The sequence below is a fragment of the Dipteris shenzhenensis genome, chromosome 31 (genome assembly GCF_047967505.1).
Source record: "Dipteris shenzhenensis isolate YYH24624 ecotype China chromosome 31, Dip_SZ_1.0, whole genome shotgun sequence".
NCBI classification, from domain to species: domain Eukaryota; kingdom Viridiplantae; phylum Streptophyta; class Polypodiopsida; order Gleicheniales; family Dipteridaceae; genus Dipteris; species Dipteris shenzhenensis.
The window spans coordinates 19,922,133-19,948,948 of NC_141626.1; the positions used below are offsets into that span (position 1 = coordinate 19,922,133).

Sequence of the window (26,816 nt, forward strand, 5' to 3'; positions counted from 1 at the left end):
CTTCCAATTCCAACTGAAAGGTGGGAAAGTATTTCCATGGATTTCATTACAACACTACCACGATCTTCTCGAGGTAATACTCAGATTATGGTAATTGTTGATCGCTTGTCCAAAATGGCACACTTTGTTGCTTGCAAAAGCAGTGCACAGGCCCCGGACATAGCCAAACTCTTTATACAACACATCTTCCGACACCATGGATTACCCAAGAATATCATATCCGACAGAGATCCTAAGTTTACCAGTCACTTTTGGATTTCACTGTTCGAATCTTTGGGTACAACTCTACTGTTCAGTTCAGCTTACCACCCAGAATCAGATGGCCAGACTGAAAGAGTCAACAAGTTCTGGAAGAAATGCTTCGACATTATGTTCAGTCACGCCTCGCCGCCTGGGAAGAGTATCTACCACTCCTTGAGTTTGCTTATAATAACTCTTTCCATAGTGCCATCAGCGTGACTCCATTCCAAGCAGCTTATGGACACACTCCGATTGTACCAACAAATTTTGTACTTCAACATCGAGTGGCCCTAGCTGATCAACTGGTTCAAGAAATGCAAGACATTCTACTGCAAGTCAGGGATCATATGCGAAAAGCGCAAGAGCGGTATCAACGGTCTGCCAACAAACATAGACGTCACCTGGAATTTAACACTGGTGACATGGTGCTCTTATTTGTAGCCCCACATCGCTATAAGACGGTTAAGTCTGTGTTTCCTAAGTTGCGACCAAGATACTATGGACCTTTCCGGATCATCAAGAAAAATTCACCTTTAAGTTATAAATTGGAATTACCACCATCATGGGGTAAAATCCATCCAACATTTCATATTTCTTGGCTAAAGACGTACATTCCAGGCGATGAAGCAGTTCCTCCTGCAGGTGATTATGTCCCAGAAATCGAAGACCTGAGCGTATTCTGGACCATCGACAGCGAGAGACTCGACATCGACTTATCACGGAATTCCTTGTTCTTTGGCGAGATCTGGACGACTCCGATGCTACTTGGCAGTCTGATGAAGACTTACAGCAGTACCCTGATCTTTTACAGCAGTATTTTCAGCATCTACCATGATATTTTCTACATCAGTTCATTATCTCCACCAGGGTCTTCTTTTGAGTGGGAGGGGATGTCACGATCTGTGACGTATTCCTTTCTCTCTTTCTAGACTTATGGATGGTTTGATGAATGGACACTTGTGGAAGGGTATGCCCTTTCGACGGGACACTTGCCCTTTCGACGGGACACTTCTTAATGAGGCACAACCCTTCACAAGAGACATTCTAATCAAGAGACATTCCTATTGTAATGTACCCTCTCATCAAGGGTCACACCCTTCACAAGGGGTACACACCTCTTCATGCACATACCCTTTGGAGTACACACCTTTTCATGTGTGACTCTTCACTCTCTATATAAGAGAGGCCAAATTGTATGGATGACAATCACATCCACCCTACAGATATTCAAGCAATACAATTATTCCTTGTTCTCTGCTATCTCAGTCTCTTTTCTGTTCCTTAGCACATTTCTAAATATAGTAAATCTAGGATTTCTTACATCAATAGCATTACAAAAAAATCAATGTATTCCAGCTATGTCTCGCTTCCAATCGAACAAGCAAGCATGGTCCTTCCCTTACAATGTCGTCACCCCTAGAGACTACAACCTAAGCTACTCCGAGACCCTCCATGCCAAAACGTGCTAAAAACAATAAATGTATTGTTCATCCATGGATCAAAAGTCAACCTTGCCCCATACACGTGACATGGGCACCATCAAATGCATGAATGCATACCCAAAACTCCTTGTTTTGCATACATGTGACAATTGCTATCAGTAGGGTCCTTGCTAAATATAGCCAACTAGCCCTTTGCTATTGCCTAAGTCCTCTAGGCCCACATTTGCCTGCTTCTCTTAATCCCAAGGCTCCCCTAACCTTGCTAGAATAAGCCCCTAATCTGAGAATGAGCATTCGGGTACATAACATCATCTCCAAGCAATCAAAGAGCTTTTTGCACCTCCATCTACAACAATCATTTCTTGAAGCTCTGTCCAATTTTTGCACTACCTACATGTACATTGTCTATCTCAAAGCTGAATTGATGTGCAAGTGAAGGGAATAAAGGGCTTCTAGTTAGACCTTCCACATAGTGGAAGAATGGAGAACCAACGGAAGAATCTTAAACCAAAGGGAGATAATGATGTAGATCCAACTTCAAATTGACAGGTGTTAATAAGAATACAATCACAAATACTCAATAAGAGATGTAGACATTAAGAATGAATAACAAGATAACTGCACCAAAATGGGCTAAAACCATACAGAAAAAGGTGCTCCCTTAGAATTTCATCACGTGCGTGGATTTGCTTAGGGGGGATCGCGCAGACATTCGCTAGTGCCGCTTGATCACCCTACTAGATATCGCCTACAAAATTTTGGCCAAGATCTTTAATCTAAGGTCTAGGACCCCCTCAATTGACATCATTCACACCCCATACAAGTTTTGTTCAGGAATGCAATATCCTGGATGACATCTCTCAACCTATCGCAATCCTTTTCGAGGAGGCAAAGGGGTGTAGCTTTTTCAAGAGGGCACAATGCAGACTTGAACAAATGGATTCAAGGGGTTTCTGCATTGTATATAGAGAGTGCCAACCAAATGCATATCGACACTAATTTGTCTTTTGTGATCCAAAGCAACGGCCCTCACGACAATGAGGCTCCCGATCCACCAAGAGGAGCTACTACACTCAAAGTTTGTAGACGACACGGCACTCTTTGAGGAGTACACATCATCGAGTCTGGACGAAGCCCGAGGAGCCCTTGAGTTGTATCGTATGGCATTTGAGGTTAGGATCAATTGGACCAAATCAGCCGGCTTCCTGATGGCGATTGAGGAGGTATAGGATCCTGGACAAGGGTCGCAGTAGGCTTCCGGTGGATCTGACGAGGACACACAGCTAGATATTCAAGCTACTAGGTGGGCATTGACATTTCAGCGGGGAAGCAAATTGTGCCTATGCTAGAGAGTGTGTGGTGCAAGCTTTTGTACTCGGCCATACCCTCCCTTGCAAGATGTCCCTCAGGGTCAACCAGGTTCTCTTGGCCACAACCAGGTACATAGCCTTGTGTTGGTGCTGTCATAGGGGATGCATGGGACAGCTCAAGCACTTGGTGCATAATTTCTTGAGGGCAAGATCGGATGGTACAAGGAATGCTAGAGCCAGGGTCGCTTGGCAGATAGTGATCATCATTATAGATCTAGAGATTCAGAGCAGAATCCTTGTGGGAAAGCTAGTAGCACGAGATCTCACCCCAAACTCAGAGCCTTGGAAGCTCTTGCTTTAGAGAAGACTTCTCAAAAACACCCCCCCACAAAAGGTCAGTGGGAGCAGTCTCTTCATGGATCTTCTCAGTGGCCCACCTCACAGGAAACGGGTCACTTCCTAATTAAGAGTCTTCATAGAGTTGGGCAGGGTTGGGTGACTTATTTGGGCGAGCCTCGATGCTATGAGAAGTTTGAGTGCCAGCCAGCCCTCTGACATCTAGAGGTTTGAGATCAAGAGGGCTTCAGGTTGGGGCAGCGGATGCACATTGCTTGGGTGTAGCAGGGCAGTGGCCCAACCAAATCTTTGGAGCATGGAGCCATCTCTTTGCCAAGACAAAGGTGCAAGCGCAAGCCTCCTCTGATCTTAAGGGGGTAGAGAGAGACCCCGATATCCCAGAGTCAAGGGAGGGACTATCTTGGACAAGGCTTCGGCCCAAGAGTTCGAGATGAGAGAGATTATTGTGCCAGCACAGGAGAGTCCACCTTAAGCTTGTGAAGAGAAATGCTTGCATTGAGATGACGTAGCTGCGCTCTGGCTCGAGAGTCTAAGGAGAGACCGGAGTTGAGACGCTAGCAAGGTGGGCGGAGGAAGAAACAGAGACTACGAAGGGGGTGGGAAGGATGAGGCTGCAAGAGACACCGGAAAGACAAGAGGGAGGGGGAACGGATGGTGAGGGTGATCTCGGCTTCATTCAAGGATACTACTCCTCAAAAAAGTGAACAAAGGACCTCACATACATACATAAATACACACACTCATGGAAAGATAGATAGATATAGATATAGATATATAGATAAAGTTATACACACACATACATATCTACATACACGCACATATATATACATCTTTTCTTAGCTTGGGGTGTCATTTGACATATGAATAGTGAGTGTACTAACATTTCTTGTAGAAATACGTAAGCTTGTCAAGATAAAGTGCAGGACTAAATGGCATACACTACATTTGGGAACAAACTGGAGTACATTGTCGCACTTGGAGACCGCACGAGCTACCACAATCTTGAGAAAAAAGAGGGATTGATACTTGAAACGCCTTATTGTGTAACATCACGAGTGATCCAAGGTAAACCGGTGAAATACACGAAGATTCCATTAATGTATAACATAAAGAGATAAAATGAGCCTAAATCCTGTGAGTCTAAGACGTTGCTGACGAAATATATGATCAAAACATTCACCTACGAGTAGTTTTCCCACTTCCAGTTTCTCCGATGACCACAAGTGTATCGTTGTTGCGCACTTCTTCTACAAGTTTCTTCTCCGCTGTACAAGAACGATCCAGAGACAACAAAATCAGGAGAATAACGCAAAAATCCAAACGAATGTAAAGTGCAGAGAATAAGAATTTCAATGTGTACCAGTTGCAATGGGCAAAGCTCGCCGCTGTTCTTCCAAACGAGACTTTCTGAAAGCAAAGTTTGCAAATGTTTAAGTACGCGGAGAGTTTCATTTAGTAATCTACAAGCAGAATCATGGTGTTAAAAGTTACATAAGGACAGGGCTGAAAGAAAACAGGAAAAGACGAAAAGGTACCCGGAGGCGGTCCGTGTTCTGCTAGGATGGCGAGGTGCAGGAGACTCCTGCATGGTGCTGGGTGGAGGGAGATGGGAGAAGGAGGGCATGGAGAGGAATGGGGTTGGAATCCGAATAGGGAAGGAAGATGGAGTAGAAGCCAGGCCTAGGTTAAGGAAGATGGAGTAGCTTCCAAATTCTCTCCTCGTTTTATTTATGCCTTTTAGGCTTCCAACACTTGGTTAATTAACTTATGTTTGTCCATGGATTAATTGATTTATTTGGGTTTATTAATTTATTTTAAGCTATGTCTAAGACGAGCTTACATTATTTCAAAGGGTAGGATTCCAACCCACAATGTTGTCTTTCCCACATGTGAGCCCTACCACTAACCTATAGAGTGGAAGAGCATACCTAGTGCTAACTAATATATTATAAATGGTCCCTCTTCCCCCTCCCCCTTTAGTGAGCGCCTTCTCTTCTATACTTCTATACCAAGGAGAGGTTCCACGTGGCAATCGTATGAATATGCGATGTGGTGCTTCAAAACACACTCTCCTTATGCCACGTGGTGCACTCCTGCTCTCCCTTTCAGTTCACACAAGAAAGAAAGAAAGAATGCAGGGAACGTCGTTTTTGAAGCGTTAGGGATGGAGGCTAAGCAGATGGAGGCTACCCAAGCAAGAAACGATTGGAACCTACGAGAAGCTGAAGTTGTGAGCAAGGAACAAGCAACTAGCAAAGAAGCGGAAGCTGTGAGCAAGGAAGCTGTGAGCTACTTGACCCAAAAGGCAAGCTGCAAAGGCATAGTAAGAGGTGTAGGTGAGAAGGCGACTCGACCCAAAAGGCAACCCTACAAAGAGAGTTCCAGGTATTTCAAGACGAAAAATCATGATATTTCTCTGCTAGCTCTCCTCCATTGCAATGCGCTCGCAAGCTTTGAAGCTTTATAGGTTGTGCTTCAAGATTAGTACCTCATAGGGGGGAACAAAAGCGCTCATGAAGGACGCACGTTCAAGTTGCTCCACAATATTAGCCTGGAGCTGGTTTGAACGATTAGTAGAGAAATCAGCATAATCGTTGGAGTCCGACAGGGAGCTATAAAAGGAATGACGATCGAAAGGTTGCAAATATGAAATCACCAAGAAGCGAGGTGAGATATGTCAAAAGGGGAACTATCTTTAGCTGAGTAGCTGAGTGTCGTTCACTTGTAACGGAACTTCTCCACCATCCCCCCCCAAACCCCCCCCACCCTTTCTCCACCACCCCCTCCCCCCGCCCCCCTGCTTCACCCTCCCACCCCCCTTTCCACCTCTCTCTCTCTCTCTCTCTCTCTCTCTCTCTCTCTCTCTCTCTCTCTCTCTCTCTCTCTCTCGCCGACCGCCCTCCTCTCCCTAAATCCACTACTAAGGGGGTATTGACCTCAATGCGGAGGGGAAATTTTTCTTTAATCGCAACAATTTTGGTAGCAATAATAACAATCAAGGCATGCAGCCCATGGGCAAACTCAAACTTTCCAAATATAATGGTAGGGGCAATCTAGCCCAATTCCTCCAACATTTTGATGCCGCATGCCGAGCAGGCGGAGATCAATCCAATGAAACCAAGGTCGCCTGGTTCCCCATGGCCTTAACCGATGAAGCATCAGAATGGTACCTGGACCTCCTAGTGGAATAGAGAGCCACATGGGATCTACTACAAACTGAATTCAAGAGGTGCTTTCAAAAAACTACAAGATGTTGCTCTCCAACTAAGCAAGCTCGAACAAGGTCGCCAAGAAGATGTACGCACGTACCTGGGCAAGATGAAACGATTAATAGCCAAATGTGACCCACGCCTCGATGCTAAGTACCTCACGGCCTGGTTCATTGCAGGCCTAAGGAAGAAAATCCGCAAAGACATGAAAAAGATTAGCAGTTATGAAACATTCAGTGCTGCTCATGCAGCAGCCATTGACATCGAGGATGGCATGACCGACTCTGACACCAGTATTGATGATGGAAGATCCAGTGCACGAGATAAACGCTCTAAAAAATGGAAAATCCAAGTCCAGTACGGAAACATCTAATGAAGATCGTCTAGAGGCCATGACTATGAAGTTGAAAAAAGAAATGATGTAGGCCATGGAACAAAAGCTTCACTTGTCTCAGATGCCACCTCAGACTTATCCATGGCGAGAAAATGTATGGTGCCCACACTGCATGGCCAATCATACAGCAAATGAATGCTCGGTCCTAAGAGCCAGGATCACTAACAAGCAAATCCATCGCTAAGGTTGTGGTGCCATATTTGCGTAGTCGGTGGCCATTATGAAAATAGTTGCATCTTCAACATGCACAACAACCCGCCTCAACCTCAATACCAATCGGCACCCATGCGAATCTATAGGCAATCGACACTTGCACAAGCACCCCCAGCTCTGAGGCTGAATCTTGTTTCGGACACAAGTCCCACAATTAGTCAAGAATCCAAATCCACGACCATATCTAAAAGCGCCAAATCTAGCTCCTCAGGCAGTTCCAATACAACAACTGCAAGCCGAGGAAGTAGACTCGCCATTCGAGTATGAAGCCGAGTACCCAGTGTACTACGTAGAAGGCGCATAAGGTTTAATACCAGTTTATGCAAATCAAGTTCGACCCAATACATATTGAGCACCAATCAAGTGCTACAATTATGGAGAAATCACCGGATCGAAGAGTGCCCTCATTGTGGTAGCCCCGCTACTTTCCAACCACTCTATAGAGATTGTGGCATAGGCCATGCCTGTATGGATTGTTCCATGAAAATAAGGTCCCACAACAAATAGAGGCTAAGCCTGACATCCCAATCGACATTATTGAGGTGGACCATCAAAGTCTGGGGCCAGCAAGCGTAATATCACAACCTGTGAATGTAATTACACACCAGCAAAAAGAAGCCACCAAGGACTCTAACATTCCAATCCAATCAAGACGACTTCTTAAAAAGACTGCACGAGTGCCTCTACTTCCGCCAGGCAATGAGCAGCCAAGCTCATCCACATCAACTCCTGAGCCTCAAATAAAGGAAGCTCCATACCCAAAGACAAAAGTGGAGAAAGCTCATTTTCAGGCACTTCAACAATGGGTACAAAAGGAATAAGCTCAATTTGAGGCTGAGAAGCAAGCTCAAGATTCCATGACTTGGCCCCATAGAGTATTGATACTATACTCGAGCCTCTATTCCAACAACAGACTCTGCAACATCATGTACCGCTACATCAACTTGAAGGAGCTGCACTCTCTAGTGTCCTAAGTTGCCCTGTGTCAATTCCCATTGGAATCCTACTACGGAATCGTTCCAATCTCAGGGAAAGTTTCAAAGGCTAGATTGAACTCGCAAATTCCCCCCCACCTATGGAAGACATTGAAGATATCCTTGTGTGAATGGGTGAGAGAGATGACATACGCAACATTACTGTGCCTTTGATCCACAAGGCATATAATGAAGACCAAGGCATAGTGGATGGTGGAGCAGGTGTAAATGTCCTATCAAAGGAGCTCTATGATGAATGGGGTCTCCACCCAATGCAAAAGGCTAATTTCAACATATGCCCTACCGATGATTCACGGGCAAAACCCTTGGGAATAGTGAATGGCGTGTTAACAAAAGTCGTAGGAGTCCGCTTTTCCCTACAATTCACAATCTTGGATCTCTCCAAGAAATCCTATCAAATCTTACTAGGACATCCTTGGTTGCGGGAAGCATCAGTCCATAATAATTGGGGAACTGATAGACTGACAATCCAAAATCGCGACACCGCAGTCAGGGTGAATGTGGGGACAGGAGCAATAAAACCAATTGTGCCTAGAGCGTTGGATGAAACTTCTTCAACGATGATCTCAAGCAAATCAGCTCCCTTGCAACAGCATGCCATAGCGAGCAATACACAAAGTAATGTCAATAATTGGATACAAAGATTAAACTCACACATGAAGAACCAATGGATCTAGAGGTAGCATTCTTTATGGCTGACCTCGAGTGGGATAATGAGCCATAAGAAGGTACCCATACCAATGATGATTTAGATTTTCCTTGGGGCCTCGAAACTGAGGCTGAGAATGCTCAAATTGAAGTTCAAGTCTTTGATAATGACTTAGCCATTTTGCATGCCCTAATGGCAGTCAAGCTTCCAAAAGTTGAACCTCCAAAGTTGAATAATAGCAGAAGATCCCGCAAGAAAGCTGGAGGAAATCACAAAAAAGCTAAGGTCGAAAACTTCAATGAATTCGAATGAGTCCAAACAAGGATTCTTGAATTATATTTGGCAAAGCCAGCTCCTTCAAAATCTGAGCCACCTCCTCTTGAATGGTCCCTTGAGGGATTGGAAGGAGTATGCACCACAAATGAACCCTTACTTGGGAACACCTTACCAGTGGAAAAGTTAGCCCACGGTTCCCAACGTAAGAAGTTTCGGAAGTATAAGCCACATGTGCGGATGAAGCTCAATCAAGAGACTTCAGAAAAAGAAAGTCACCAAGAGCCTAACAAATTGGTTAATGATAGTATGCTACCTAGTACACGTAGCACATTTTAGGATAGTACGTGGCAATGTCTCCATCGGGACATAGCTTTCCTAGATTTGAAAGGGGAAAGAGAAATAGAGGAGGGAGCGGAGCTCCCTTTTTTATAAAGGGTCATTTGGCCTTGTTCTCTCGATTGGTCCAAGCCACTAAAACCTCCTCAAAAGCACATGGCAAGGATGAGAGAAAAGTAGGGCTTGGAGACAGATTAGCTATGCACAATTTTTCTTAGTAGTTGCCACTTGGTAGTAGGTATAAACTGGCTACATGTGGGACGAGTACTTTGGCATTGCTTATGTACTGCAGCAGTCCTCCAGTCAATGAAGCATGGTAATATGCTTTTCATTGCCTATCTTGCTGTTCATTTTAGGATCAAAATGTTTCTCTATCAATCCCTGTGTACTCATGTTGTGAGGAGGGAGAGTTGAAGCTAAGGTGATCCATGGGAATTGTATTCTATGGCACGATGAAGTATACGCTGCCCATTTTTTTTGACATGGTATCAGAGCCTAGAGGCTCAACTTCACTGATTTGTTTCAAAGTGGAAGGGAGAAGGCCTTTGTTGTCTCTATGCCAACATGGACTTAGGTAGAACAGAATGTGTGTGTAGAGTAGCGGCAGCAAAGCTCCTCTTGTACTTGCATAAGGCTAGAAATAATCCCTCTTAGAAATCCAACTTGCATGTTCTACATGCAAGTCTACATACGATTCCTACATGCAAATCCTACATGCGAGTTCTACATGCAACTCCTACATGTGAGTTCTACATGCAACCTCTATATGCAAGTTCTACATGTAGAGAGAGAATGTCTTACAATTCCTACATGCAGAGAGAGAAGCTCTCCAACTTGTATAAATACCCCATAATGGAATGATGCCCACACTCTTTGGGGCATTGTGTTGAGTTCTACTTTGGTATTCCAAGCAATTGTCTCAAGTGTCCATGCTTCCTTGCACTCCACGTCCATAAGCATGTCCTAATCTTGCAACTCCTCCTCCCCACCCCTCCAACCTTGCAACCCATCCTCTCCCTCCTCATTCTCCCTTCTCCTCCTCCCTCTTCCTTCCTCCTCCCTCCTCCTCCTACTCCTCTCTCCTCCTCCCTTCTTCTCCTCCCTCCTCCTCCTCCTCCTCCTCCCTCCTCTCTCTTCTTTCCCCCATGCTCTTACACCTTCTTCCTCTCCCACTCCTATGCTCCCCCTAAACCCTTCGTTCCTCAACCCTTAATCTCCATGATCTACAAGGGAGACGAGCTCTCCACCATGTACTCTACTCTAAACCTTGGAACCTCTTCTAAACTCTGGAAGCTCCTCCTAAACCTTGGAACCTCCTTCTAAACCTTGGAACTCCTTCTAACCCTGGGACCTCTTCTAAACCCTGGAACCTCTTTCTAAACCTTGGAACCTCCTTCTAAACCCTGAACCTCCCTCTAACCCTTGAACTCCTCCTAAACCCTGCAACCCCCAATGAAGACGAAAGCCTTCATTACCTCAACCATGACGATACATGTTCCTTTTACACATGCATGCACTATGTTTGCTTACCATACTTAAGCCTACATCTCTCACCGGAATATGACTCGAGGTCCTAAGCTACACGTATACTACAAACGGCAACCCCTATATATCTGTAGTTGACAAAAATCCTCGAAACCCTGCATACTGAAAATACCCTGCCCTTCCCACGGAAGCCGTGGGAAAGAGCTAACATTTGGCACCGTTGACGGGAAGACTAGCGTCACAAGTAGAGTAAACATACACAGGTATGTGTAAAAAACAAACTACTTCAAACTATCATGAACATATCACTCAAGAGCTAGGAGAGCTAAAATTTTCCAACTCAAGTTTAAAAAAAAAAAAAAATCCTAGCTGAAACTCATCGTTATCGGTTTAGGAAAATGCATGTTTTTTGAAAAAACAATAACTTAAGGAATAAATCAGACCATGTGATGGTTGTCAGAGTGTAGAGCTTGAAATTCTAAACATTTCTCCTTTTAATGGAAGCACATTCCGACACAACCACCAAAAGTTATGGGCAATCGATGATTAAAGGTTCTAAATGCCATAACCCAAAAGAGAAATTAAAACCACCTCCCTAGTCAAACTTGGACAAATTCAAAGGTGCACATGTGTTTGACTAAATCCACAGCTCCCCTTCCTTTCCTATAAAAGAGCACCCATCTCTCTCATACTTTTTCTTTCACATCTTGCCTCCATCCTCTTCCACATTCCGAGCCCTACGCAAGACACTCCTCCCTCTCCATCGACCACCACCCTACTCCCAACCTCACATGGTACGTTACTTCGAGCCCATCTCACCACCAGCAATAGCGACCTAGCCATCCACCCACTGTCCATTGGTCCTCCCTCAACAATCCTGTTACATCGAGAAAGACTTGGAGAGCATTCAGATGACCATCTCTTCCTCCCTTTGGATTTCCGTCAAAGTTTTCTATCCGTCAAGTTTTTTTCTTTTTTCCCCCTCCCCCTCCTCCATCTTCCCCTCCCTCTCTCTACCTCCACCACCAACCCCGCTCCTCCATCTCCTCCTCCACCACCACCCCCTCCCCCCCCCTCCTCCATCTTCCCCTCCACCCCTTCCATCTCCACCACCCCCTTCCCTCCCCTTCTCCATTCCCCCCCCACCCCCCCTTCCGTCTCCTCCATCCCCCTCCACCACCACCCCCTTTCTTCATCTTCCCCTCCACCCCCCTCCATCTCCTCCACGAACCCCCCCTCCTCCATCTCCCCCTCCATCCTCCCCTCATCTCCACCACCCCCTTTTCCCCCTCCCTCCCTCCATTCCCCCCCCCCCCACCCCCCTTCCATCTCCTCCACCCCCTCCACTACCACCCTTTCTTCCCCCCCCGCCCACCACCTCCCTCCCTCCATTTCCCCACCCACTCCCTCCATCCCCCCCCCCCATTCCCCCCCCCCCCAACCCGCTCCCTCCCTCCATCCCCCCCCATTCCCCCCCCCCCCAACCCCCTCCCTCCCTCCATTTCCCCCTCCCCCCCCCCGCCACCCCCCCCTCCCTCTCCACCACCCTTCCCCCCCCCCTTCTCTCTGTCTCTGTCTCTGTCTCTCTCTCTCTCTCTCTCTCTCTCTCTCTCTCTCTCTCTCTTCCCCCCCCTCTCTCTCTCTCTCTCTCTCTCTCTCTCTCTCTCTCTCTCTCGCTCTTCCCCCCTCCCTCTTCTCTCTCTCTCTCTCTCTCTCTCTCTCTCTCTCTCTCTCTCTCTCACACACACACCTCACCGGCGACGGTGCCCGCACGCCCCATGCCCCACCTCACTCACACCCGCCCGCCTGCGCCTCGCTCCACTCTCGCCCCTCCCTGCGATCGCGCCACTCACCCCCGCGCTCCCCTCCCCCTCCCCTCCACCCTCTGCCTCCGCCTCGCGCCATCTACCCTCCCCTCCCCTCCCCCCCACCCTCCCCATGCCCTTCACCCTCCCGTCCCCTCCCCTGCACCCTCCCCGCCATCGCGAAAACCCCCCCACACCCTCCCCGCGCACTCTACCCTCCCCTCCCTGCCACCCACCACCCTCCCCGTCGCCAGAACCCCCCCTCGTCGCCTCCGCGACAACCCCCCCCCCACAAACAAAGTTTTTTTAAATAATAATTTAAAAATAATAATAAATAAAAATTTAAAAAAAACTAATCTAAACTTAACCCTAGGTTAGTTTAACCTAGGGTTAGGTTTAGTTTAACCTAGGCTAGGTTAGTCTAACTTAGTTAGGTTTAACTTAGGTTAGTTACTAACAGTTAGGTCAATTTAACTAACCTTCAATTAGTAACTAATTGTAGTTAATAAAACTAGTTAGGTTAACCTTCCAGTTACAGTAATTGGGAGGATATAGGCTAGTTGATCTAAGTAGAATTAACTTGGTTCAAACCCCTTAGTTGGACTTAAAGTCCATTTACACCACCCTTAAGACCCCCTCCCCCAAAAAGCAAAATTTACCCCAACTTTAATCCCTCGTAACTCATCCATTTGGGACCCAAACTGAACCCCGTTTGAACCAAGATTTCACACACGGAAACACCACACTACAAGATATTTTTCCAGCCCATTGCACACCATTTCGGCATCCCTAGCACTTGCTCATTCGTGCCCCCGTGCGGGCCTTGTTTCGCATAAATTTGCTCGTATCTTCACGCCGTGACCTCTGATTAACGATCCGTTTGCATTGACACATTTCCCTACACACGAGGACAATCTTAGGCACATTATTAACACGACGGTCCCTACACAAACTAACACCACTCTAACCCTTCCAACAAAACTACATCAACACTCGCACTTGTGGACAAAAAAACCATGTGTGATTCTCTTGATGTTGTAGAAGGCAATTGTTATGCCATTGGAGACTTTAATATGTTAGAAAAAGAGACAAATGGTTGGAAAAGGGAATAGTGATAAGAGGCTCTAAACTAGAGTCATGGGAAGAGTTCAAAGACCATCTTCAGCTGGTAGACACCGATTTAGAGGGTGAATTTACCTAGTGTAATGGTCAAGTTGGTGAATTTAGAAGGGACACTAGACTTGATTGATTCTATATCCACCAGGGGATCTTAAGTAGAATGAGCTCCATGAAGACTCAAGCACACTTAGCTTTCACAATGTCAGACCACAAGATTGTTTCTCTCCATTGTGATTTTCGTTTTGGACAAAGGTGCTCATCTTAGTTCAAAGTAGACCCAAAGCTATTTACTTTAAAGAGTCCTCAATGCCAAGTTAAAGCAGTTTGGGAGGATGACTTCTCTAAAAATAAGCCTATCTCATAATCATGGGCAATGGCTATAGAAAATACTCAAAATATGCTTAAGAAAGCTAGGAAGGATAGGGAAAAAATCAAAGCTCATAGGATGGATAAAATACAAGACAATATCAAGGAGGTGCTAGCTATATAATAAGACCTCTTGCATAGGCTACATGTCTAAAATTAAAAAATGACACCAAACAAGGAAACCTTCGAGCTCATAAGAAGAAAGAGGGCTAATGAAGAAGTCCCTCTACTTAAGAGGGCTGAAAACACATTAGCTACCAACAAGGAAGGAAACGTCATTATTATTGAGAACCACTTCCAATCTTTGCTTTCCTCTACTACTGTCCTAGATGAGGAGGTGCAGAGGGCTAGAGATCTCTACAAGGCTGTGAGAGAGAACAATGTGCAGAGTTTTGATATGGTCTTTCTTGAGAGACCTCTCTACGTGGTAGAACTTAAAGAGGCTTATTTTGTCATGGTTTATGGGAAAGCCCTTGGAGATGATAGATTGCCTATTGAGTTTTATAAAACATTATGGGAGGTGGTGGGTCCTTATCTTCTCCTCCTGTGGCAAGAAAGTGTCAAGAATGGAGCCTTGCCTACCCATATTAGTGGAGGGGTTATCAAGCTCATTTCCAAAGAAGGGCCTAAGGATGAACTTAGGAATTGCAGAGCCCTCACTATGTTAAACTGGGAAAAAATTTTTGGCGAGCTTTTTAATGTGAGCTTTTTTACCATTTCCTTTGTTTTTGCAAGCTTTGTTTAGAAATCCATACATGTTTTTGTTATAAGAAAGCTGGGGAGGTTAGAAAGAGGGGAGAGGATATAGGATATGTTCATTTTCATAGCATGTGGAAGGGGTGGAAGAGTGTATACTATGCACAAGGGGGGGCAAATATGAGTGGCAGTAGGAGGCAAAAAATTATGGAAGATATGTCCATATTCAAAGTAGAAGGGAGGAACTATGGGAGATATGTTCATTTTCAAAGTGTATAATTTGAAACTTTTGACCTCATATTTGGATTCCTCGTCGAATTCCGGTCATTTTGAGTACCAACATGACCATATTCCGATAAAAATTGGAAAAATGGTGTTTTTGTCATTTTGGCCTGTTTTGGGCCTATTTTGAGTCTGCGCTATGGAGCGAGAATGAGGGGAGTGGGAAGAAATCCGGCCAAGGACAGCATCAGACCACTCACTCGAAAAGAGGCCAAGGGGATCAAACTTCTCACGAGCAATTAAGAACTTGGCCATGTCGTTCGTTCGCTCCTGCATGCCCTCGAAAGCTAGATCACGATTCTTGCCCCAGTGCGGTTTCCCTCCGAATTTGCTCCCCTCATTCTCGCTCCATAGCGCAGACTCAAAATAGGCCCAAAACAGGCCAAAATGACAAAAACACCATTTTTCCAATTTTTATCGGAATATGGTCATGTTGGTACTCAAAATGACCGGAATTCGACGAGGAATCCAAATATGAGGTCAAAAGTTTCAAATTATACACTTTGAAAATGAACAAATTTCCCATATGCTCTCCCTTCACCTTTACATTTAGTAGATGAACATAAGTTTCACATTCCTCATCCTCTCTCTCCTCCTTGCACTCCTCTTTGCATACCTTATAAGTTCCCCCTCTAACTATAATAACAAATATATGTTCCAACTCCCCTCCCCTCCCTTCTCCATGCCACTTTACCTATGCGACCATCCCTCCCCTTTTCCTTTATCTCCCCTCCCCCCCCTCTCTCCTCTTAAGTGCAACCATAACCCAAACTTTCCACCCACCCCTCCATGAAACCCCCCCTCCCCCTCTCTCTCTCTCAGGCGAATGAAAAGCTCACAATATTCATGAAAATTGAAAAAAAGCTCATGACAAAAAGCTCACCAAAAAATCACACCCTGTTAAACTGTAGTTACAAAATCTTTGCCAAGGCTTTAGCTCTTAGAGTACAAATAAGATGAATGATTGGATCTTACAAGAATAGAAAGGATTTATTAAGGGAAAAAAACTTCTTGAGGTTATTACCAATATATGGGAGGGCTGTGAATATGCCAAAGAGACTAAATAGGACATATGTTTCCTCAAGGTAGATTTTGATAAGACGTATCATAGGCTTGAATGGGACTTTCTTATTCAGTCTTTGGAAGATATGGAGCTGGGGCCTCTTTTTATCTCTTATGTGAAGCTCCTGCCAATGAATGCATCAGCCAAAATCTGTATCAATGGTGAACTATTTTTAGATTGCTTGGAATCCCTACGGGCTTTGATATTGCTATGACACAAAGGTGGGACTAGTTTATGGACAAATTCCAAAAGAAGTTACATAAATGGAGGGGCTTCAAGCCAATCTTACAAGAAGAAATTTGGTGCTAAACCATTGCATTTATCCTATTTCCATTTTCTACCTGCCTTGTTGGGCCCCCTCTAAAAACTAGCCTTGATAGATTCATTAGGTACTGTAGGTCCTTCCTCTAGGGGAGCAACACTAGTATCTCCAAGGTGAGAGGGTCCTATTGTACCAAATCTAGGGAAGAAGGGGGCTACGAGTGATTGATATAACCCTAGCTGCCAAAAAATTATTTGCAACCTAGGTAATTAAGGCCATAATGAACCCAGAGTGTGATTGGGCTCAACTTCTTAGAAATGTGAGGCTAGTTAGACCTGTCAGGCAACCAAGTGGAAGAATTATCCTACTCTCCTTGCCCTATGCAATCCTGAACATTTGCAAAACAAAAGGAAGTCCCCTTTGGCAATCCATATGGAAGGCATTTGAGGAAATCAAGACCTATATACTGTTCTTTGGAAAGGGGAATTTTATGGCTATTGATTCTATTTGGGTGTCCACTATTTTGAAAGTTCTCACCTAAGTGATGAGGAGTTTTTACTAGCGAGCACCTATTTAAGAAAGAGCTTCAAACCTGGGGACAATTATGGAATAGGGAATAGATTAGATGGAAAATTTGGCCAGAATTTAGAAGGGATTTGGCTTTACATAATCAATGCCAGGCTTTAGTGCTAAATAGGTTGGGGCTTTGGCAAGGTGGCACCCAGTGGAAGGGAGGAGCTTTCTTGATTTATTACAAAGAATTCAGCTAGGTAGGTAGCTTAGCCTTTTTCCCAATTCCCACTTCTCCTTCTGACATTGAGGATATTTTCAAAACTCTCAATGCAAGGTGGCATTTACAGGATAGTAGGGACAAATGGAAAGAAAGATTTAGAAAACTATGGAACACTAAGATACCTGAAAAAATGTATAGTTTAACTTGGCTCATTATTCATAGAGTTGTGTGGACTAATGCAAGAGGACTTACTATAAGGAGAGCAGATGGAAGATGCAGGAGGTGTACTAGGTCAACTGAAGACATTTTCCACCTCTTCATTGCTTGCCCCCATGCTATAAAAGTTTGGAAATGCATTTAGCTAGCAATAGGGGAACCAATAAATTGGAAAGACATTCTATTAGAGATAACTTTAGGACTAAATAGGAGACTTGGATGCAAATCCAGAGCACATGCATTGTGGTTCATATGGATCTCCAAACATAATTTTCAATTTAATGATGTTGTGATGAATACTGATGCTAGTTTTATGTCCTGGTGGGACAAGAAAAAAGAAGACTTGATTTTCAGAAAAGTGCCTACAACAATGAACATACCAAGATCAGTTAGGACCTAGCTGAACATATCATTAGGTGCAACTTGGATGCCACTCATGACAAACCTCCCAAGTACCTCTATAGGGATTCCTCTACTACTTAGCTTTGTGCTACTATTGGACAAGTTGATCCTAAGACTCAACAAGATGGGGACCCTTCGTCTTCTAAGAATGATAAAGCTGTCAACCTGTCTCCCCCCTCTCAGAGAGATGTTGCTATTGCATAGTTGTTGTCTAATGTTTCTCTTGTGGTTCTTAAGTTGGTCACAATACTATAGGTATGCTACAAATAGGATTGATCATGTCACTTTTTTTCTCCTATGAAGGGGAGTTCTAAGATGTATAAATTGTTTATGACATCAATATAAATCTCTCTTTTTTATGCAAAAAAAAAAAGCCCTTCTCGGTATGAAAATAAGTATCCTTTCTTGTTCTTTGATGCAAAATTATCTAACTAGAGCAGCAAGTTCTCTGGAAACCTTTAGAAAGTGGGTTCAAAAGTAACAAAGAGGCAGGGTTTTAAATTCAATTTGATGGCATGAAAGTTTTTCATGTGGTTGTAGCCTCCATAATAGAAGTTGTCATAGTACTGTGGTAAACATTTGGCCCACATTTGATGTCTCTAAATCGACATTTATAATTGCGGGACCTACAACTTCACATGAGCCATCCATATTGGAAAGCTTATTATATTCAGATCTATAATGGTAGTTCAATGCATACATTAATCATAAACGTTGCTTCCTGGAATCCCATAAGTAGCAAGATCTCCAAGGTCATGGGTCTCTATCCTCTCCATGTTGCACAAACAATATGAAAGGGATGTTGGATTCAAATGGCCACAAACAAGAGGGAAAATTTGCCTTAATGGCTATGTCCATGCCCATGAGTAATATTCCAATAAGTGACACTTGTAATTGCCATGCAAAATCAATGTCCTTTGATCTCAAGTGAACATTAGGGGAGAAACACAGTCTCAAAAGGGCCTCATAAGGAATGGATTAAGTTAGTTGTAATTCATGGGATAAGGTCCCCATAGCATTGACCCAACTGACATGGTTACCTTTAATTTGAAATTAGGAAACCTTTTCCTTTGGAAGGGGTGGATGGTAGATGGATCAAAGCCCTAGGATCCTCAAAATGGTGAGAGGCACCTTTGGTGAGGTACCTTTGGTGGGCTCCAAACTGGCAAAATTTGACAAAAGGGATGTGTAATAAAGAGGGAGAAGTTACCATATGATGGACCATTGAACCTTGTAATGAAGATGAAAGGATAAAATCAAGGGGTAGGATTTAGGCACATATTGGAAGATGTAGATGAAGGCAAGTGATGGAGGATTCAGGAGCACATTGGACAGCCTAGATGCAAGATGCCTTTTTCTTCCATTTCCACCCTTGAATCTATCTCTTGATGGATGGCTAAAAATGACCTGCCTTCTCTTTTGATCTCCTCCATTAGATCCTTGACTTTTCCAAGGGTTCAGACTTTATCCTTCTATCCTTTGATAGCATCCCTTGGATCTACCGAGTGAGCGTAAGCAATCTTATGTTGAGGCAATGCCTATTTGCATTTGTGAATCTTAGAAGGAGAAAAATGTTGTCTTGTGGGTAGAGAGCATGGTATAGACCATTGGGGAAGGTGTGATCTTATGGGGATCTTATATATCTTCATAAATGACTCCAAAAAATTTGATCTACTAGGTGATAATTCATTGGTGTGGGGATTGAGAAGAGAGAACAAACTACTACTAAATCAAATGCCGTAGAGTCTTCTATGCAAGCCATTGGTTGTCTTTGCCTATGTAAATGACCCATCAAGCAGATTACCTTATTGGATGGAAGCCAATTGCAACAATACATGCCCATGGACCAAGATGCTAGTATAGATGATATCATCAGCAATCAAAATGTTGGAAAAGGATGCTCCATATTGAAAGAAAAAAAGACACTTTCATTTAGAGAGAGCGTAAGCAAAGAGAGATTCAACATCAATGTACAAGGTATCACTAGAATCGATGCAATAAGTTTTTTCCATTGACTATTGTGAGAAAGGTTGTTTCCAACATGCTGATCAAGCATGTTAATGACAATACAAAAGATTTTTTGGGTAGCTCCTTGGAACCTCATACAAGCTTTGTATATAATATGTTGTCAATGGCTTGACATCATGACTAAGCTAGAAGGATATGCAATAAATTTAGGATAAATAGTTAGGCGGTGAGTTGTAGAGCATGGTATGAAATACATGGAATGCCGAAGGCATCATTTATCAATATAGGGAGAAATTTGAGAACGGTGTGCAAAGATATGTGCACGGGAATACAAGGATTATAAGAAGGATCAAGCCGCACATAGGTATGGGTAGGGCTCTCATTCAAGATTTGTGGATAATAACTCAAAGCATACACCTCACAAAAGTAAAACAATGTTGGATGGTTTTGGAGAGACACAATTGGTTATACCATATGTATATAAGTGGATAGACATCTTATGTGAGGTCAACACTTTGATTAAGCAACAAGGTTGTGAGAGGATATCCATGTCTAATTTTGGTAGGATTTGGAATACAAACTTCAAGAATGTAGACGTTTCTATGACTAGTGAATTCTATAAATGAAATTTGTGTAGTGGAATCAAGGCAAAATTGGTAGCCACAAAATTTAAGAAGAGCACAGTTTTCTAATGTAGTAAAGAAAGAAGCATATGACATAGCAATAGAGTTGCAAGAAATACTATGCATGGCATAAGTACTCCAAGATGGATCCACATAAATAGCTACGCATAATCCATGATAAGAGGGACTAGAAGAAGACAATGATTCCAAGATTCATTAGGGGAGAAATGGGGCCTCAAAATGGCCTTGAAGTAATGTTTTCTAATTTTAAGGTATTAGAGAGTGATTTGAGGTGTACCAATGAGAATGCTCTAAGGTGTGGGGCAATGCCATGTTGAAGTTGGCAAAATAATTTAAGGGTGGGGAGACCTCTAACCCATAGTTTAGATCCATGTGCTTCACTCCTAGCCATTGATCTCATCTACAATATAAGGAGTATATCATGCCTTAAATCTATTGGATCACTTGAAGCAACACCAATATGTTGTAAAGAGGTCTTAGGCCACTTTGAAACACTCCAAACTACTTCACTTATAATCATTGCATCCATAGTGGGAAATGGAAAGAGCATATCATTATTGATACACTTCTCTACTATCACCGAGACATTATTTTTCCTAGTATTCACACCACTATAGTATCTATCTGGTTTAATTACAAAAATGCAATGACTTCATTCCCCCCCAACATCTTGACCTTGTCCCCACATCAAAGATCCATCCTTGTTATTTCAATTATGGAAAAAAATGCGAATAGATTACCAAAATTCAATTTCATTACAAAATTGCAAAGAAGTTCAATAGACAAGTCCAAACCCTTAACAAGCATAGCCATAGAATGTGTTTAAGTACTTCATAGAAGCCGCTTGTGATATGAGAATGGCATTAGAGTATGTATGCATGTATATGGATATGCATATGTATATAGAACATTTTAACAAAATTAGTTATGCTTTTTTTAATGTTAACTCAACAAAAACCTTGACATGAACAAAAAATACTTACCTAAACTAATTTTCTCCTACTCTTCGATTTCTCCTACTCGTCATGAGTCCAATCCTCAAGGTGAAATCTCAAGCAAATTATTGATCGGAACATTGGCAGTAGGAAACTGTTGCACGGCTGTTTCTTGTGCTCAAGGTATTTCTCCTTGCACTAAATTTTGCTCAAGGTTTCACTCACTCTGAGACAATGCCAATTTGCAGTTTTTCCTATCTCTTGTTATTCTCATGCCAAGGATTTGCTTTGCAGCACCCAAATCCTTCATTGCAAATGTACTTGCCAACTTTCTCTTGAGCACATTTATATCCTACATGTTAGAGCTTGCAATAAGCATGTCATCAACATACAATAACAAGATCACGTATCTATCGCCATTGTCTAGGTTCTAGAATAAACACAATGGCTTGAATGACATCTACTAAAACCTGTTCTACATAAACCTCCCAAAATTCAAATACCACTGCCTTGGAGCTTACTTTAAGCCATACAGACTTTTCTTCAACTTGCATACCAATTCCTCCTTCCTTTGGACCTCCTATCCCTGTGGCTGCTGCATATAAATCTCTTCCTCTAGATCTCATGAAGAAAAGCTATCTTCACATCTAATTGTTCAAGATGCAAGCCTTCTATAGCCACAAGACTCAGAATAATTTTGATTGAAGTCATTTTAACAACAGGAGAGAATATTTCATCAAAGCCTATACCTTGCTTCTATGCAAACCCCTTTACAACAAGCCTTGCCTTGTATATCCTTTTTCCTCCATCTTCACATTTCACCCTATAAACCCATTAATTCCACAATGCTATTTTTCCCATACGCAAGCGAACCAAATCCCAAGTTTGGTTTTATAGCAGAGAGTCCATTTCCTCTTCCATGTGTCGCTCCTGGTCCTTTTTGGACTCTAGCTACATTAGTCTCCCCTTCCTTGCCCACCCATCCCACCTCTATACATCCCTCCTCCCATCTCATTGGAGCCCTCTTATAGAGGTCGGTCATGTAAAGTCTCCCATTTTTCTAGATATAGGTAGGTATAAATTTGCCTAATGCACCTCAAGTTTACTATCAAAAGAATGTAAGGTGTTATTAAGGAGGCCATCTCTATGGGAAGCACTCTTGCATTATAATTTACAATCCTTCCCTTTATTCAGTTTTTTGGCTCCCTCTTTTAGTCTTCATCTAAGTATGTTAAAGAATAAATTTATGAGAGTGAAGCATGTATTGCACATAGAAGTTAAAAATTGTTTGAAATTTCACAAAAGAATTCATTTTTGTAAATCATAGACTCCCATCCAAGTAATATCTCTTCTTCGCATTCCTCCACCACCTTTGAATTCTTTCTTACGCGGAGGGTGTGCATAAACGATGATGTGCACAATTACATCATTGTTGGATTCACAATCCATACATCCCTTCCAAAAGTTGGTCACCAGTGGTAACATTTTTTATGTCCGCAGGCCTCAACTCACATTTTTGTTACAATTTGCGAGCAATTTGCTAGACGCCTTTGACAACAAGGTGACTAGAATGTATATGAGAAAATTTAGATTGGTCAATGCAAACATTGTAAAGGTCTTCAAAAGTGAAACCATTTATATGTATGCAGCAAAAACTATATATCATATGGTGTTGGATGTTAGTTCTTGATGTATTGATTTTTGCATGTCCATATAGCATCTCTAAAAATGCATTTTTTAGAGGACTTAAGACTAGTAATCTATCTATACATTGAGCTATGATGGCCTATATCCAATGAGGATCCAACTTAGGCTGAAATGTAAGAAATAGAACTCATTGTAGGCAAGCCAATACATATTTACAAAGAGCTAAGTTAGTAGTCAATCTTGGTCATTCATTACATCCCAAATACTCCAATTCATATAGAGAATCTTGGAGACTATTGGAAGATAAGAATATGATACATGTTGAGAAGCAATTGGTCCAAAAAGAGGGCTGAATTCCATTAATGATATTAGGTGTGGATCATCAATTGAATGTATAGCAATATTTCCATCCAAAGGGTGTGTAGTAACTCTATTTGTTTTTACTATCCCAAGTACACTTACGGTGGTTGGTATATCTTAAATAAACTAGGTGTTTCACAAATCAAACCTAGTGAGAAGTGCAATCATCAAAACTGTGGGTGTAATGTGTAGTGGCATAGCTCTGCTTATACTAAATTTAGTATTTGTTAGATATGATAGTAGTAGCATGATCAAAACACTCTCCCAAGGACATTTTTAAATACTTTTTACAATAAAAATGATTCAATGTTCTAGAGAGAGAAAGACTAGGTGTGGCAAAAGAGCATTGCTCACTATGGGTGTGACCAAAAATGGATGAGAACTCTCTAACTGAAGTCCATTTTCACTCCTACCTCATGGAGGACCCAGTATACATCGCGACCTTGGGTTTCAACATTGAATGTACTTGAGGTTAGAGAGAGAAAGATAGTCTTGAGAAGGTGTGAAAGCTAGTGATCTCTAATGCTGTCTAGAGGTGACCTTCAATTTGAGTTATGTATGTTTTAGGACAATACTTGAAACAAAAGAGAGGTTTGTAATCGCCCTCTTAGAGAAAGAAAGAAAGAAAGAAAGAAAGAAAGTTTATTAAAGTCTTCAAAAAACCGATGGGTCTATGAGACTGTGGAACACCTGATACAATGAGCTGTGGGGGTCGAGCTACTAAATGAGCATCCCCGCCAATGCATAATGCAAAAAAATGCAAAATGGCAATACTAAGTCCTAAGTACAAAATAGTCATGTCGATAGTCGACTATATATCAATCTCATCATCATCATCATCATCATAATCATCATCATCATCAGCAGCAGCAACAGGACATCGAGATCGGTGAGGCAGTTGAGGCATGAGGTCAGCAATAGAGCGATGTCAGCACCTCAAGGGTGCAGTCCTGGTAGGTCTCTTGGTCGTAGCTCTGTGTCTAACCAGGGCCACTGTGACCCCCGTCGGTCAAGCTCCGACTCGAAACAAGGAGGGGATGTCCCCAAGTATGATATGTGTGTTAACCCTCTGTTTGAGCTGTCGGGTCACGAGCTCTGGGTCACGGTCATGTTGAGGTCTCGTCTCGTGGGAGTCTATGTGATCTGGCTGAAAGAACTCCGTGATAGAGCTCTAAGAGGTATCAGTCGAGGAAGAAGTCTGCTCCTTTCTCCGTTCTTGGAGTCTCTTCTCGCGGTGTCTAAGCACCTCATGAATAAAACCAGCCAAACACCGCTGGTCTAGGTAGTAGAGGAAACGGGCAAAACCCCATAACTATCTCTAAAGAGGCAGTAGAAATGCCCTCAGACCTCATAGTAAACATGACATCTGAAGATGAAATGCTCCTCTATCTCAACCTCCTACATGTCACACAGTGTGCATATGCGTCTCTCCTTGGGTAACCGCTCTGCTCTGTCACTCTCTCGATATGAAGTCTGTGTGAAGAGACCATAGAGATCCTCAATGAGTGGGGTAGGTGAATCTACGTGTATCCTGGTGGATCAATGAAACCCTCCGCTGTGATATGTAAGAAGTGATCTTTGTAGAAGCCCGGCTTCACTGGAAGATCACTCGGGCCAAACCAAGTCTGGAATGTGTGTAGCTGTAGTAGATCCTCTCGGATAACCTGGTTGACCTCGTGTGATAGGAGGGAAGAGAATAGAGCATCCATGCTATATTGGAATGGAGGTAGTATGTCCATGTGGAGCCCTAGCCCCTCAAACCATCTCTGTATGTGCATACTAGCACCTCTGGTCTCCCCCTGCTACAAGTGCCATAGAAGAGGACAGTGCTAGCAATGGTATCTTGCTACGTCCAGAGGTGTAATCCCCATACTCCCTGACTCGGTATAGATACGCGATGACTTGAAATGCAGCATCTAGCTGTAATGGGGGTGACCCCAAACTCCGCCCGAATGATCTGATGAGGAACGGATGGCTTACCACGGATCATCCATGATAACATGAGAACCTATAGCCGCTCCACCCTGACCCACTCTGTATTCGACAAGTCTGGCCCCCAGCATGGTCTGCCATACATCCTTGCTGGGCGGACCAAGGATAACAGATCTTGAAAGTGAGAGTGGAAGCACTACCTCTCTAGTCCAACCAATGAAGCATATCCTCTGCTTAGGCGTGCATGAATTGTGGGTCTCATAGTGAAGATGGGTCCGGAAAAGACGATGCCAAGATAAGTGTATGATGAAACTACCTCCACAAGGGACCCATCAAATGCGAACTGCTCCTGGCGCATGACAGCTCAAGATGTATTGAAGATCGTAACCTTGGTTTTACCCAAGTTGACCTTCAAATCATGAGACTCACAAAAGGAATAGGTGTCTCTCGAGCCCCTCTATTGAGGAAGACAAGAGAGCCATGTCATTTATGTAAAGCAATATCCAGATCAACGTGCCCGCGAGAGAGCAACCTACCCCCCCTGCATCTGCATCACTGTCTCGAGCTCGTCAATGTAGAGGCCAAACAAGGTAGGTGATAATGGACACCCTTGTTTGACCTCGATAGTGCTCATGATCTCATCTGTCCATCCAGATCTTGTCCAGAGTCTACCTAAAACTCGCTCATAAAGTGCCATGATTGTCCAAATGATATGGTCATAACCCAAAAATGTAGGTGTCGTATGAGGTGGGCTCTCAGAACTGTGAAATGCCTCGTGAAAATCCACAAAGCAACAGTAAACCCTCTGCTTCCGTGCCCTTGCCTCCTCGATGATACATTTGAGCGCGAGAATGTGGTCCATGGTCCCATGATCACGCCTGAAATTGGCTTGTCCTGCTGCTCTAAGTCCTCGACACTCCGCAAAGCTATTGACCTCAGAGTCAAGTACTAATGCATAAATATTGGACATGACATGCCTAATCTATACGTCGACCCATCTGGACGTCTCCTCGATGGCAGATTGCATGCTCGCAATCTATGCCTCCACAACTAGGGTGCTCCCTGGGGCTGTACGTATAGCAGTGACCTCCTGTCTGTGAGATCTCCTATCTGAGCCCCTGAATAAGATCAGCCTGGTCTCATATAGCCTGAGACTGCTCTTGTATGAGACATGCCTAATCCTGGGTGAAGCGTGTTTGCTCCTATGCGAAGCGTGACAGCTCCCTCTCGCACTCTCGGATGCTATGAACCTCCATCAGCAAACTCTCCGAAGCCTCTGATGGGTCAGCTTGTCTGTGCTCTAGCGAAAACTGAAAGGACTGTGGCATGAAAGTGTGAGGATGAGAGCGGAGGCTGGGTAATGACTAGGTGAGATGGGTGCGGTATGGAGATGATAGTGGCCTGGAGGACGTGGGCTGACTGAGAGGCAAAGGGGAGAACAAGGTCGAGTAGTGCAAAATAGCGTATGACCCCTCCAAAG

The 26,816-nt window shown here is 43.5% G+C and overlaps 1 protein-coding gene across 3 annotated transcripts in view; it reads right to left on the reverse strand.

Moving 5' to 3' along the window:
• The window catches only part of LOC147881168 (RNA helicase family protein), a 62,950-nt gene extending 57,907 nt beyond the window's left edge, over window positions 1-5,043 (reverse strand). For all 3 annotated transcript variants that reach the window (XM_087369920.1, XM_087369919.1, XM_087369918.1), the window contains exons 1-3: window positions 4,885-5,043; window positions 4,710-4,756; window positions 4,534-4,614 (exon numbers count right to left, since the gene is read on the reverse strand). In XM_087369920.1, coding sequence (XP_087226046.1) covers window positions 4,534-4,614; window positions 4,710-4,756; window positions 4,885-4,973 — 217 coding nt within the window. In that variant the 5' untranslated portion in view covers window positions 4,974-5,043. The remainder of the gene's footprint in view (window positions 1-4,533; window positions 4,615-4,709; window positions 4,757-4,884) is intronic.
• Between the last annotated feature and the right edge of the window lie 21,773 nt (window positions 5,044-26,816).